Source organism: Halichoerus grypus, chromosome 8 (assembly GCF_964656455.1).
Source record: "Halichoerus grypus chromosome 8, mHalGry1.hap1.1, whole genome shotgun sequence".
In the NCBI taxonomy this organism is placed as follows: domain Eukaryota; kingdom Metazoa; phylum Chordata; class Mammalia; order Carnivora; family Phocidae; genus Halichoerus; species Halichoerus grypus.
This window is the reverse complement of record NC_135719.1, coordinates 63,885,575-63,900,549: the sequence shown is the minus strand read 5'-3', so window position 1 is coordinate 63,900,549 and position 14,975 is coordinate 63,885,575. Positions and strand designations below refer to the sequence as shown.

The 14,975-nt window shown below is 38.4% G+C and overlaps 1 protein-coding gene across 3 annotated transcripts in view; it reads right to left on the bottom strand.

The window, feature by feature from the left end:
- FBN1 (fibrillin 1) overlaps nucleotides 1-14,975 on the bottom strand; it is a 225,317-nt gene that overhangs the window by 89,236 nt on the left and 121,106 nt on the right. For all 3 annotated transcript variants that reach the window (XR_013450471.1, XM_036075961.2, XM_078079391.1), the window contains exons 10-15: nucleotides 11,738-11,908; nucleotides 11,007-11,147; nucleotides 9,137-9,256; nucleotides 6,113-6,238; nucleotides 4,104-4,226; nucleotides 1,006-1,128 (exon numbers count right to left, since the gene is read on the bottom strand). Coding sequence is in view for 2 of the 3 variants with exons in the window: in XM_036075961.2 (XP_035931854.1) it covers nucleotides 1,006-1,128; nucleotides 4,104-4,226; nucleotides 6,113-6,238; nucleotides 9,137-9,256; nucleotides 11,007-11,147; nucleotides 11,738-11,908 (804 nt within the window). In the remaining variant the exon portion in view is untranslated. The remainder of the gene's footprint in view (nucleotides 1-1,005; nucleotides 1,129-4,103; nucleotides 4,227-6,112; nucleotides 6,239-9,136; nucleotides 9,257-11,006; nucleotides 11,148-11,737; nucleotides 11,909-14,975) is intronic.

Sequence of the window (14,975 nt, the reverse complement as noted above, 5' to 3'; positions counted from 1 at the left end):
ACTCCCCAGGTCAAAGTTGAAGCTGCCTTTATTTAGCCATCGTCCCTATTCTAACTCACAGAAGATGCCTCTGGTCTTAGATTTCAACAGAAAAAGACAAAACAAAACAAACTACATTCAGCTTCCAAGAACTGGAAACCAATTCCCAGAGTCTTTCTGTTTTCTAGAGACTACCATGGTTTACCCAACTGTGAGATTCTTAAGTGCTGAGAATCTATCTCATTCATTTTTATCTTTCCCAGACCTGTACAGAGCAGGCACTTAATACAAGTTAAATGAATGATGGATGACCAGTGACTCTCACCCTATGATAAATAAGATCTTTCTTAAGAAGTGTGGCCTACCTCAAAATAAACATGCAATTACTGAATGTCTGAATTAGATGTACTTTCAAAGAAGAGGAAGTTTAATTTATAAATGGTTCATTATATAAGTCTGTAGACATTGGTCTACTAGGTAGTGTCATCTTTACCACCAGGGAGGGAGTTTCCAGCTATGCCCAATTCAAAGGTTTATTGACTACCTTTCTTAAAAATAATTTGGATAAAATTAATATCTATTTCTCAACAAATTTCAAACTTCTTATAAAGCCACATAAAAATATTACATAAAGTTCTTGATTATCCATATCCTCCTTTGCATTCTATGCTTCCCTTAGGACATTTAATTCCCTATACGAAAATGTTCACTATGAGATAATGAGCATATAGAGACCAATTTCAAAGACCATTATCCAGAAAGGAGAATTGGAGAAAATTGAGGACATCGACATGATTAGAAAAGAAAAGGGGGAAGAAGAGGTAGGGATTCCCCTGGTTTTCATTTATCTCAGCTCATCTTAGATTAATATCTGATTTATGCAAGAAGAGAACTGATATTGTTGGTTTGTTCCCCCACAAATACTCTGTCCTGTCTGTTACAGTAGAGTGCATTTGTTATTGGTGGGATTTATTGGTCCACAGAGGGTGGATCTCTAGCACACATGTAGGCACGGCTTTATCTTACCAACACACACACGTCCATCCAGACCCACGGCCAGTCCAGGAAAGCATTCACATCTGTAGGAACCATCAGTGTTGACACAGCGCCCATTCATGCAGATCCCAGGTGTTTCACACTCATTAATATCTGTGGTGGGGAAAAGCACTTATTAAAAATGGAGTGACGTTTCTATGAAACCAAAACATGCTTACAATTCTTTTACAACACTTGAAAATGGGGAAGATGGAAAAGAATATGCAGCACCAACAATAAAAGCTCAATGAGACACATTTCATTGTCCTTTGATAGAAGAACAAAAATTGACATAAACTACGTGAGCTTATTTTTTTTTTTTTAACCACAGAAAAAGCTATTTCAATCATATTCTCCTGAGGTCTTTTTATCCAAAATAAGAATCACAAAAGCAAAAACAGAACTGGAAGAAGAAGGAAAGTGACAGCTAACAGACAAAGGATCTTGTTGAACATTTCACATGGCAATTCTTACAGGACTGTCAGAAATCTAGCTTGATAATAGAGTGCAACTTTGACCTGGGCAGGAAGCTGCTCCATTTGACATCTAATACTCAGACTGGTGTCCATTCCAATATCACTTAACTCTCTGAGATGACTAGCATGGCATTAAGAGATACAGAACTAAAACCCTGATGGAACACCATAGAAAAGAAATGGAAAATGAATACAGAAGATTTTGATGACCATTTCTGGCCAACAACAACACCCTAACCAATTGGAACCCAGCAAAGAAAAATCTTTAAGTATTACAGATATTTTATAGTATCATATGTATATACTTAGGAGAGGTCTGGTAAAAGACTTTATTGGGCACACACTAATAATAGCAAAGATTTTTCCCCTTTAATATGGGGAAGTAGAAATGGTACCAAAATTGTGTTTTGGAAAACATACAACACTTAGAAGCAAGTCATTTTATAACAACTCCTTTTATAATATATAACTAGTGTATGTAACTATTTCCTTTTTTTCTGACCTTAAAAAGACAAATTGAGACTGAAACACCTCTAGATTTTTACTTAGCTTGTGTTATTTGGCACAAGGTATATTCAGATGGTCCAAGATTCCCGTGTACAGATTGTATTTTAAAACAGCAGTTATATTTAAATACATGAACTCAAACTGGTTCAGTTATTCAGGTCACCTTTTTGTTCAAGTTGAGATCTACAGTAAAACAGTGACAACTATAGCCTGAAAAGTGATACACAGGCTTTTTAACAGGGACAGAGATGTAACATAGATCTAGAGGGCATGATTCAATGGGAGTGGCCCCAACTTTCAGAGAGTGATCAGGGAGGCCAAGCTGGTCATCATCAGATTAATTAACTGTAGAGATTAAATTAACATTGTTTATTCTAGCTTTGAACAGTCACATCTTTGTGGTCTCAGAACTAAGTACTCAGCGCTAAGAGAAAAATCTCATCCAATGATGTCAAGAGAAAAGTTACAGAAAAGAAGAAATTCAGCACCCAAGAAATTTCTTTTTTCTTTATTCTTCGTCTAATGTGTATATTCCATCTATTTCACCAGCTGCAGACAGTTGCAAAACCTAGTTTCATCTATGAAGTCATAGTGTTGTCTGAAATAATTACATCAGTATTATCTATTGGTCATACTAAATGCTGAGAGGGTGTGACCTGGGTCCCCAGCAGCCTATAGGCACTGAAAGTGAATCTCAGCATGCCCTGTGGATAGGCAACAGGAGTATGTGTTCTTGCAAAAGGTCTGTGCACAAAGGGGCTTTCACATTTCCTTCTGTTATTTTGTTTGGAAGCCTAATTCCAAATATTCCAGCAATCATTCCCTTCCCCTTTCTTTTTACTTGTACAGCACTTAATCTGCACAATTTGGCACTTTGTTGTATTCTGTTTTACACTGTAGAATATTTCCACGTGTTAATCTTGTCTTCCATACAATAAGTTCCTCCCAGCACAGGGCTCAAAAGTACAGAGACTTATTTCCTATTTCAAATTTTAAGAACTCAAATGTTTCCTCTTGCTCTGAAGACAGATTTGCACAATATTAAGATCCACTGATGTGAAGGTCATGGAGAATGTAGGTAAACAACCAAGGGATAGAAGCTCTTTTAAGCCTAGAGAAAATGCATGTCTTGCCAACGACTTAATACAAGGCTTTCTTCCATAGCACCTTTACCAAAACTGTCTACCAGGGGCACCTGGAGAAGAGACATCATAGGACTTTATTCTGTTTTCTTAATCCTGAATAGCTTGACACTCTGCACTTCTCCATCTGAAACTATGAGCAGAAGGCTTTGAGTGCAGTATTTTAGCAGATTTCCTGGGCCTGTTTTGGATATAAGGTTCCTTGAGAAGTATGTTTTCAACTTAGATCTTGGACCCAAGGGCAATAATCCCTCATCCCTAGCTACATAAGGCAAGAGACACAAGCACAAATTTATCTCGATGACTCTTCTTAGAACCCCAATTTTCAATAGCACAAATAAAAATCTTAATTTTTGTTTCAATAACTGGAGCAATGCAGTTATTTCAAAAGCTACCAAGTTAAACAATGGCTCTTTGTTTATTTCTTCTACTTAATTCTATTTCCCTTTATGCTTATGTGACTTGAAAACGCTTAAATTGTTCATGAAAAACTTTGTTTCTTAGGATATCAGGAGGAAATTATGGAGAAGATATCACTGCAATAAGCATTTACAATATTTTGTCTAGGTGAAGGTGTAAGAGGTAGCAAATGACAGCCATCAAAAGACCTAACTACCATTACTCCCCAAATATAAGGAAGAGGAAGAATTCAGCTTCTTTAAAAAGATGCTCACATTTGTTGGTGGACCAACTGTTAATTCAGCTTCTCATTCATTTGCTACATAGCCTTTCAGGCTCCTTTAGAAGACCCCAAACACCCTTTCTGAAATCAGAACAGCCTCTTGAGCATAAACCATAGCTCTCTGGATGGCTGGACTTAAGAAGGAGGTCCAGTCAGATTTCCTAAAATGAATTAGGAGGACTTTAAGTGGGGAGAATCAATAAGGAAAAGTGGTACCTCTAAGCAATATAGAAAGGAGAAAAAGCAGGGGGAGAATATGACTTAGAGTTTTATAGTACAAACCTTTGCAATAACGCCCATCTGATGCCAGCTGAAATCCAGGTTTGCAAATACATTTAAAACTGCCATCTTCGTTGATACACATTCCATTAAGGCACATGTTCCTTATGCTGCATTCATCCATATCTGAAAAATGCAAAAAGATACATTCTCTTATGACCAGAAGAGTAAGCTTACAGAGGAAGCCAACCTGAATGAATATAATTCTTTTTCTTCACATTTCTTCTGGGTTTTTTTTGTGTGTGTGTGTGATTATAGTCTAAGGCTAATTTTCTCCCAAATTATAGCATATAAGAAGAAGAAGGGCCATATAAAATATGTATTCTTAAGTTCTCAATTTTTGACATGTGCATGCAAACTCTAGGGCTAAATTTATTTTATGACATACTGTATATATGCTGTATGTATACATATATACACATATATGCATGTGTGTATAGATATGAAATTTATATGTAATCATATATATAAAACTGCACGTGTGTGTGTGTGTGTGTGTACGAAATTTGACTCAATGGAAGCTACCAGGACTTTTTTTTAAAAGAGCAGTGGACAAACTGAAGTGTGTTAACAGCCTGATGGTTATATTTACTTCACTGATACTACTTCCAAAACACTGAAAAAAAAAAATCAAAACTAAGAAGGATGGAACTTAAAATGTACTAAGGCCACTTCCTAATTCTTTATAAAGTAGAAACCAGAGGGCAGCTTGAAATTTGAAGCAGTTTTAAATAGGGGTAGGAAAAAATGTATTTTTAAAATGCAAGACTGGACTATGGAGGATAGCCATGTTAGCTAACCTTTAGGATTCCTTGATCAACGGGTTATTTCTTTAAATTCATCAATATGTTATTTTATTTAATACTACAGCTGTCTTGGGAGGTACTTGCTCTTCTAGACATGGTGTGTTTTCACTTACAGGCTTTAGTCAGACCAATGTAATTTATGATTTTTTTTCCTTTTTTTTTAAACAGGATTCTATCCCAACCGAGAATTCTGGCATTAAGTCTTTGAATTGAATCACTGAGATAATATTCTGCCAAAAATGTTTCTAAGAACAATTTTGAAATTCTTTTAATGTATGAATAGATTCTTGGGATCTTTCCCAAAGACGTTGGGAAAGACGATAAGAAGCATTCTTCATTTTTTTGCTAAGGTCTAAGTAGTGGAAACTCATCAATAATGGTCATATTTTCAATTCAGGAAAAAATGGCAGGGGAAAAAGACAAAATGTTTGAAACAGCCCAATTCAAAATGAAGTGATTAATTCAAGACACAAGATAGCTGCTTCTCAATAGTCGATGTCTCAAACAAATTTTACATTTCCAGGTACTCAGCAGTATTTTCTTACTAGACAGACACTTTAAACAGAAGGATTATAAATGTCAAAAGAATATATGGCACGTGTCACCTTACTTCAATTAAAAATTTAAAAAAGAAATACAGGAGATTAGGTGTGTTCCATTAAAAAAAAAAACAACGAACAAATTCTGATGGCACAAAATTAGGAAGTAATGATCTATGTTATAGAAGTTTCGTCATCACCAGGGATTTTTAAAGGACAAGCTCTCATATATTTGAAATGCTATTTGACTCACAGAAACGTAATTAAAGGTATGAATATTGTTACAAAGTATGCTTGCCTCTCCTGTAACAATATGTGAAATATATTTGCTACTTTGACCTTTCACTTGATGTTTGGCTTGGTCTTGTTAAAGACTTTTTTTTTTTTTTTTAAGATTTTATTTATTTATTTGTCAGGGAGAGAGTGAGAGAGAGCACAAGCAGGGGGAGTGGCAGGCAGAGGGAGAGGCAGGCTCTCCGCTGAGCAAGGAGCTGGATGCGGAACTCGATCCCAGGACACTGGGATCCTGACCTGAGCCTAAGACAGATGCTTAACCAACTGAGCCACCCAGGCGCCCCTTGTTAAAGACTTCTGATATTGAAACCACGACGGGAGATAGGGATGAATATTATCCTGCTGCCCTGACTGCCATCTTGCTATCACTTACCTTCACAGTTCTTCCCATCTCGTGTCACGTGAAAGCCCGCGTTACACACACAGTGGAAACTGCCATCTGTGTTGATGCAACGTCCATTATTACAGATACGGCCATTCTGTAAACATTCGTCGATGTCTAAGATGGAAGTTAAAACAGAAGAAATAGATTTACTTGGTGGATTTACAATTATTTTATTTCCCCCTTCCTCCATCTCCAAACCCATGATGGTAGTCTTGGGGTTTAATTACTAAATATTCCTCAACATAAATGTGATATCCAGTAATGTGAGATTTTAGATGACTGACTAGAGTTTGCAAGACATAGGACAGAAAAAGAATGTCAATATAAGAGCATTTGATCTAACTCTAATTTCTAATAAGACTCCTTAAATCTCAATTGTATACATAAAACAGATTTTTCTTCATTTTTCTAGCTAATTTAATGAGCCAGTATATATCATTATTTATATTAAACTTTGGCTGGCATCTTTCACATGCTCAAAAAGGGAGATCTCATAGCTACATCAGAACAATAAAACAAAAATCCTACTAAAAAAATTTAATTCCATCTGAAAACCAACAATCACATGAAATGTTTACCTTCCTTATGGCAGTTCTGGTCCAAGTACAGTTTTATTGTTTATGTATTCTTAGTTTCTTTTGTAACTTCATAAGCATTCTATCTACCAAATAAAACATGGGGCATTTCCCCTTCTTTCTGTTGTGCTTAATATTATGCCAAAGTAAACAACAGAGCTCGATATGAAAGTGTTAAAAAAGGACAGTAACTCAAATAACCTATATCTGATTTCTCATTTAAAGATCAATGATTAACTCAAATTGGACAACATGGTACCCTGGATTATCTGTTCCCCTCAGTTGCTAGGCTAGATACCTGGATGAACACCAAAGAGGATGAATACACGCTGCCTTGTCTACATAGCATACAATCTTTGCCAGAGCCTATTCCCCAGAAGACAGAGACCAGGGAACCGCGTAGTCGTGCCTGGGGGTGGAGCTATCTATGTAGAGCTGAGGCCACATGTGCCTGAGGATAAGCACCCGAAACATCCTCTGGACGACAAGAATGTGCATTCATGGCACACTGGTTACTCTGTCTACCCTGCGTCTGCACGGTGTCTTGTGGTTGACCCTCAGACGCACTTTCTTTCTGGGCAGATCCAACAGTGGTTTCCACACGAGTCATTGGACTAGCTGAGGCAGTCTGGGCTTTTCTTCTGTCTGATCTTTGTGCCAACAACCTACGCTCTTTTTCTCTCTCATTTATTTCTTAATCCTTGCAAAAATCTGACTTGCTACACACTCCAAAAAATAGTAAAAGCCACATACTCTTGAGCAGAATTGGTTTTTTTTTTTTTTTTTTTTTAGGATTCTATAATCTTTTGAGGCCCAAGGATAAAATAAACAGTATAAAGAGTTCAGCATTTTCTCTCCTCACTAATTTCAGAGCACCATCAGTCTGCACACTGCCTCACAAGATAAATTGGAAGCTTGCCATTCAAAGTTCTCTACCGTGTTTCTCTCTGCCCCTTCTGTCCCCTTCTCTTCAGCCTGTCATGTACTTCTCCTCAGCTAAGTACGCAATCTTTCTGTTTTGTGGCCACTTTCACCTTCCCCAAAATGTGAATATGTCATCAACTCCTTATGTTTGAGATAAGCTTAGCACTAGCTCTTAAGGAGGACAGTATTTGAGGCTTTTAGGTAATCCTCAGTCTCCAATAAATTAAGTCCCAGAGTGATAACATCACCACTCCTCTATACTGGCTGGCCCTCGCCCTGGCTGAGTACGCTCAATAATCTCTTCTACTTGCTTATTTAATAGTGCAGAATTCTAGACATTGCTTTCAGTTTATTCTCTACTACTGCAAAATGCCTAATACATCATACATGCTAATTATTGTAAACAATAGTTATAATGTTAACAATGTTCTAAACTCAGTTAAACATTCGAACTATCTATATTTATATTCAGTAAGTAGGCCATTAATAGAAATATTAGCAGGCTGACATACTATGCTCCAGTTTCTTCTGCTCAACACTGCCATTTATATACCAATGGCAAGAAATCTCTAAGCCAGAACAACATTCAAAGACTCTGTAACCAGTCACTGATAAAAATAAAAAATATTTGTCTTCAACTCATATGAAGAGCTTTTGCTAAAGGAAAAACAAAAGGCAAATAAAATTAACTCCTGTTAATAGCTGACAATTTTTTTTAGGTGATACAAACCTTTTGACCTTTTCTTATATTTAATTTTAACATAAAACTCTCTTGCTTTTATTTGGCTTTACTGGATCAGTGAAATACCTCATTCTGTGCCAAAGTTATAGAGACATAGATATTTGAATTCCCCGAGGGTTGAAAGTAGATCTTATTTATTTCTGTCCCAGAAACTTAGTATATCAGTCATCTGACAAAAGGCATATAGGATGATGTAATAAATTAATTAATAAACCCAAAGAGAAAATTCTGTGAGCAAACATTTATAGTAGTGCTTCTCAAACTTTAGTGTGCTTATGGATCACTGGGGGGATCTTGTTCAAATGCTGATTGTGATTTAGTAAGTCTGAGGTGGGACCTGAGATTCTGCATTTCCCACCAGCTCCCAGGTGATGTTGCTGTGGCCACTGTCGCTCCTTCTTTACCCTACAGACCTTTCCATTAAGAAATTGATTCAATACAATTTCACCTGAAACTTTCCTCAGTTTCTGTGTCAACAAGGGTCAACCCCATTCCCTAGCTCTCAGATTAAAAATTAAGAGCAATAGTGATGAGGCAAAAAGTAGTAAAAATAAGATATTCCCATAGGAACAGGAGCATCTTTTAAAATGATTTGCATGTCTGCTGGATTTTATGACGCTGTCCTTCAGTGTGACAATATCTGGAATTAAGTGCAAAAAGCAACAAGGGCCTGTTAGCCTCTCCTGGCAAAGGTGTTAAATTCCTTCCAAGCAAACCTCCTCCTTAGCATATATGTCCCCTTACTTAGCAACTTCCGAGCTAGGACCATACCTCGGCACTCCGTCCGGGTGAGGGTGCTCTGATAGCCAGGTCGGCACTGACAGGTGTACGAGCCCTGGTTATTAATACACTCTCCACCAGCACAAGGGTTTTTCTCACATTCATCAACATCTGCAAAATATAGCATATTTTAGTAAGAAATTAGACAGCAACAACTCCTAACTTTAAGATCATTTTTTTGGCCTCCTTTACATGTTAAAACGCTTTCCTCCTGAGAAATAAATAGCACAATGAGAAGGATCTTTTCTCTTTCTGCTACAGTGTACCATGCCACCAGCCACTTGAAAACCGGTGGTGCAGTTAAAGTATATTATTTTCCTATGTTATTTTTCATAGAAAAATGCCAAACATGTAGCAACTCTACCCTCCAAGCTAATAAACATTTTCTCTGCCTTGAGTCTGGCCTAAGGGACTCAAACAGACTAGCGTTTCAGAAATGGCTTCTAGGTAGAATTCCGAGTATCTCTTGGGGCTCTCTGTTTCAGTTAAAAGGAGGCCTCACCTTATCTAAGCATCCCCTGCTGAGTTCCACTGAGAACATCAGAACAAGACATGAAACAGTTGTCATTCCAAGAGCTGTTCTCACCTACCAGAGTCCACCCCCCAACCCTCACCCCCAGACAGGCTCCCATTGGTTTTATAGTTGTTTAGAACTATCAGTCTATTTAACAGCAAATTGGTCTATATTCCCCTATTTGTAAAGACGAGGAAACTAAGGCTTTTGAAAGATAACGCACTTCTCCAGAGTCACACGTTTCCTGCTGCAGGTACACTTGCCCACCGTGAGCTAGATGTCCCCTCTTCCAGTCAGCTCCGCGTGACCTCTACGGACTGAATGACTCTCTCTCTCTCAGTGTGTGCTAGAAGGGGAAACTACACAGTGTGAGAAACTAAGAACTCCTTATTTCTGCCTTATTCGTAATTACAGAATTGGATTGTATAATTGAACTAAGAAAGGAATTTATTTTTTTTATTTATTTATTTTATTTTACTATGTATGTGTTATGGTGAGGAATTTATTTTTAAAAAGTTAGATGGTGACTGGGTGTTCTTTTCCAATTAACAGATGAATTATTCTTGTGTTACATTTCCTCCTTTTGCTAGCTTAAACAACCTGTCAACAACTCAAAGTTTCTCTCGTCAGTTTTTAATGACTAACTAGAGACAGTTGGTGAGTTATCCATTTAAATTAGTTACATGTGCAAAATTTCATAATCTGGGGACGGTTTAATGCTTTATTTTAATGGTCAGACTTTTGATAAGATGACGTACGTTGAAGTTACCAGCAACGACTTGAATGTATTTACGATGAAAGTTAAAAGTCAAGATAGTAGGCAGAATAATGTCCCTCTCCAAATATATTCACGTCCTAATCCCCAGAACCTCTGAATACGTTACGTGGCAAAGGGGAATCAAGGTTGTTTATCAGCAGACCTTGAGACGGGAAGCGTCTCCTGAGTTACTCAGTTGGACCCTATTTAACCACAAAGGTCCTTAAAAGTGGAAGAGGGAACTGGAAGAGAGAACCAAAGAATTAGAGATTTAAAGATGCTATGCTGCTGCCTCTGACGACAGAGGAGGGGACCATCAGCCAAGGAATACAGACAGCCTCTAGAAGCTGGAAAGGGCAAAAAAATGGATTCTCTCTGAGAGCCTCTGAAAGGAACAGAGCCCTGCCGACACCTTGATTTTAGCCCGGTTAGACCTGTGTTGGACTTCTAACCTACAGAACTATAGATTTGTGTTGTTTTAAGCCACTAGGCTTGAGGTGATTTATCACAGCTGCAACAGAAAACCCATCTAGTCATGGGACAGAATTGCGATAGCCTCTCATGCGGACCTAACCATAGGCGTCACATACCAATGCACTCCCCTCGGAGGTCCAGCTGGAATCCTTTGTTGCATTCACACCTGTAGCTCCCAGGAGTTGGAATGCAGCGTCCATTCTGACAGAGATAGCGGAACAACTGGCAGTAATCAGTGACATTGACGGGCAGCACCCCTAAAGGAATAACATTAAACCCCATTAAAATCATGGGAAAAATCCTAAATCAGCAAGGAAGGAAGACACTCTTTGGGCAAAGGTCATCTGGGGCCAGTAAAGTCTATTTCCATGCCCACTTACAGAGATCACCTGCAGCCAGACCCTGCAGCCTCGCTGTGGCCAGCTTCTCCCTACCTCTTTTCTGCCCCACTCTCAAGCCTCCAGTTTGAGTAAATGACAAAGGCAATGAGTTCTTGGTAATTACTTGCAAAAGTGCTTTGCATTATATAAAACTCAACATATAATTGTATACCACCTCTATGACTTCATCCTGTGAATCAGATTTAAATTGCTCTCATAACTCTCCCTCAGTTGTCAATACCCAGAGGACATTAATCTGGAGAATATGAAACCCCCTATTTTTCTCTAAGCAATAGGTGAACTGAGAAACTTACATACAACACTACGTAAACCAGTTAATCTAGGAATTGATATACTAATTTAATGACTAAAGCAGCGTAAATAACAACACCAAAGTTAACCTGATTAATGTAAACAAAAAAACAAAACAAAACAAAACAAAACCCTGATGACTTTTCAATCCTTACTTGGTGGTTCCCGAGACGGGTATGGATATTCCACCGGGGGTCGAGGGACAGGAACTGGAGGTCCAGGAGGAAAGCCAGGAGGAACAGGAGGAATGGGGCCAAGGGGTGGGGGAGGATATCCTGGTCTCTCAGGAATTACCAAAGGGACGGAGCACAGCTTGTTGAAATCCTCTGGAAAAACACGACACAACAGAACACAAAAACTGAGCTGTAGCGTAACTCATAAACCTGTAGAAGTCACCCTTACATTTCAAAGAAACTCTGAATAAAATCAATCATCAGACCACACAGATCAATTGGAGAAAAGGGAAAAAGCCCACTGACGTCATTCCCATCCTAACAGCTACAGTAGCAACCATACTGGAACCATAATTCCAAACCAAAACCAAACTCCCCAGAGTGTATACCGCATGCCTCTCCCCAAATTTAGGAAGTCTCTACCTATGTCACGATTTGCCTCAAGGAGGAATCAAATGCCACTTTCTCAACTCAGTCCTATTTGTGGATCCCACAGAGCTCTAAAGAGCACACTAAAAAGCCCGGATTTTATTTTAAGCCACTGGAAGTCTTCAGCAGATTAATGTGGGATGTAATCAACGAACATTTTCAGAAGATCAGTCTTGCTGACACAGGGAGAATGCGCAGGAGGGAGGCAAGGCTGTTACAGAACATCAAGGACAAGAAAGCTTTGGCGGGACAAGGGAGGCAGTGATGGAACTGAGCAGGAGTGGACGAATTTGAAGCATATTTTAGAGATAAGTGGGTAGTGCTTCATGAAGGAGTAAATGTCAGAGCAGAGGAAACAGGAAATCAGGAACGACATAGTCTTCTGGTTTAGCAGCTGGGTAGATGTTGGTGACATTTACCAAATGTGAGAAACTGCAATGGGAGGTAACTTCAATGGGTTTGGTGGGTAGAAGCCAAGTTCCATGTTGAACATATGTATTTTGAGGTGGCAGATATCCAAGCAGATTTGTCATGGAACAGCTATGTAAGAGTTCGAAGCCTAGCGGGAGAAGTGGGGGGCTGGATATAAGTTTTGGAATGATCAGTAGGCGGGTGGTATTTAAAGCCATGGGGATGAATAAGCTCCCCTAGGGAAGGTGTGGAAAGTGAAGAGAAGGGTGTGCAGAGACAGAGCCCTGAGGAATACCTATTTGTAAAAAGACAACAAAGTGTTGGAGAAGCAACACGCGGGGGGGCAGAAGGAATACCAGGGGGTAGTGGGTCTGTTATTAATGCTGCATAATGATTCCCTGAACTCGTACACCTGAGTTAATCAGGAATTTCCCTCTGACTGCACATATAGGCTGATTCCCATTTTTCATGCCAGGTCTTTATCAGAATAAATCATCTTTAGATTTGTGACACGTTTTTTCCTGAGCTTCCAAAAAGATGTTTTAAGACACAGTATCCAGGTTTCCAGGGATGTATTTACTTAACTACTAGTACATTAGCCACATCTTGTTATAGTTCCCTCTATATGTAAACTAATCTTGTGATTTTTTAAAATTTCTTTTTCCCCTTCTTGTCAGAATACTGATAATTTTATTATCGCTGCCACACAGGGATTCTCCCACAGATAATTTCTATACTAGCTTTATCCATTAATAGAAATGAGGCTAATATTACTCTTTTCCTTGTGCACTAAATCTGACTTATTCTAAGGCACTGTAATATGTCTTATGGAAATACATTCATATTCAACCTCATGGGGAAAATCTGCCAATTCACATGTGGCCAAATATACCTAGCTACCATGTACCTTGTTGTTACTTGTTGGTCCATTACTAAAACTTCTTCAATCACATTTGGCATTTCCAACTCAGGTTAACATCATGTATTCAGAGAATTCTATAACTGCATTTTAATTATTATTTATCTGTAATTTTAACCCACACAGATTCTGTAGCATTTGACTGCATCTGGAGAGGATTTATATTATTGTTTATGCTTCCCCGAACCCGGATGCTACAATCCCTCTTACGAAACCACAGTGATCCTTCTTATAGAATTATCACCTGGATGTGCCCTATCTATCACTTCCCGGCTACTTGCTTTCCACCAAATTTCTACCACCAAGATTGTGCATAATCTTTGAAGTCAACAATCATATCTAACTCATGACTAATTCCCACTCTGAGCCTAGCCTTGCAAATTGCACATAAGAGGAATTCATTAACTATGTGTTGGATTTAACTGGATAGCAATTATATTAAGGGACTCATTTTGCTTCCAAGCACCAATTCAGCCTTTCTTTTTCTTTAGTCTTTTAGGATTTGTATAAAAGAAGTTGAATAGCTTATCAGGATTTCTGCTAATTAGATTGATATATGACTTTAAGCATGCCATTAAATTCATCTTAACCTCCGTAGGAAAGTGTATCAGAGTGGGTCCTATACTCTGTTCTACTCTCTCCAGCTTCATAACTTTCCCATGAGCCCGTTTACATTCTGAATCAGCAAACTGGGGCTAGTTTTGTTCAACTGATGTCCATCTTTCCTAATTCCATTTAACTCAGAGATGATACTGATTTTTTTTTAACATGGTAAAAAGCTGACTAGTCTAAAATAATCCATATATATATATATGAAGGATTATTTTATATACATATATATGTGAATGATATACATATATCCTATATTGTAGGATATATGAAGGATATACATATATGTGTGTGTGTGTGTGTGTGTGTGTGCGTGTATATATATATAATCACTCTCCATAAGTTGAGAGCCCAGAGTTCTATACCAGAACGCTACCAGAACATCTGAGCAAACAAACACCCACCTGCAAATTAGCTTTTCTCTGTCAGTCTGCTTTGCCCTGGGCTTATCTTAGATTATGGGTATTTCAGTGGTACACATGAGAGAGCAGCTCTCTGCAGAGCCACACAGGGAGACAGGGTCTTCTGCACCTGCATTCCAAAGCAGGTCTTCAGGCACCTCAACCTGCCGTCCCTCTGTCCTCTATTCAAGACCTCAGCACAGAAAGGAATCTGCATCAATGCTGCTGATTCCTAAATTAACTATGTATTTAAAAAGTCATTCTCCTGGTACGCAAGCCATGCACTTCTAAAGAGTGACCTACTAAATGGTCCCCCTAGTGCACTAAGGAGGGTGGGTTTTATTTTTAGGCCATAGACAGTAAGCAAATCAGACAAAATATATGACTTGTTATATGTTAAAATGTATTGAAAGATTTTTATTGCTTCTTTAATCCACACATATAAGTCTCA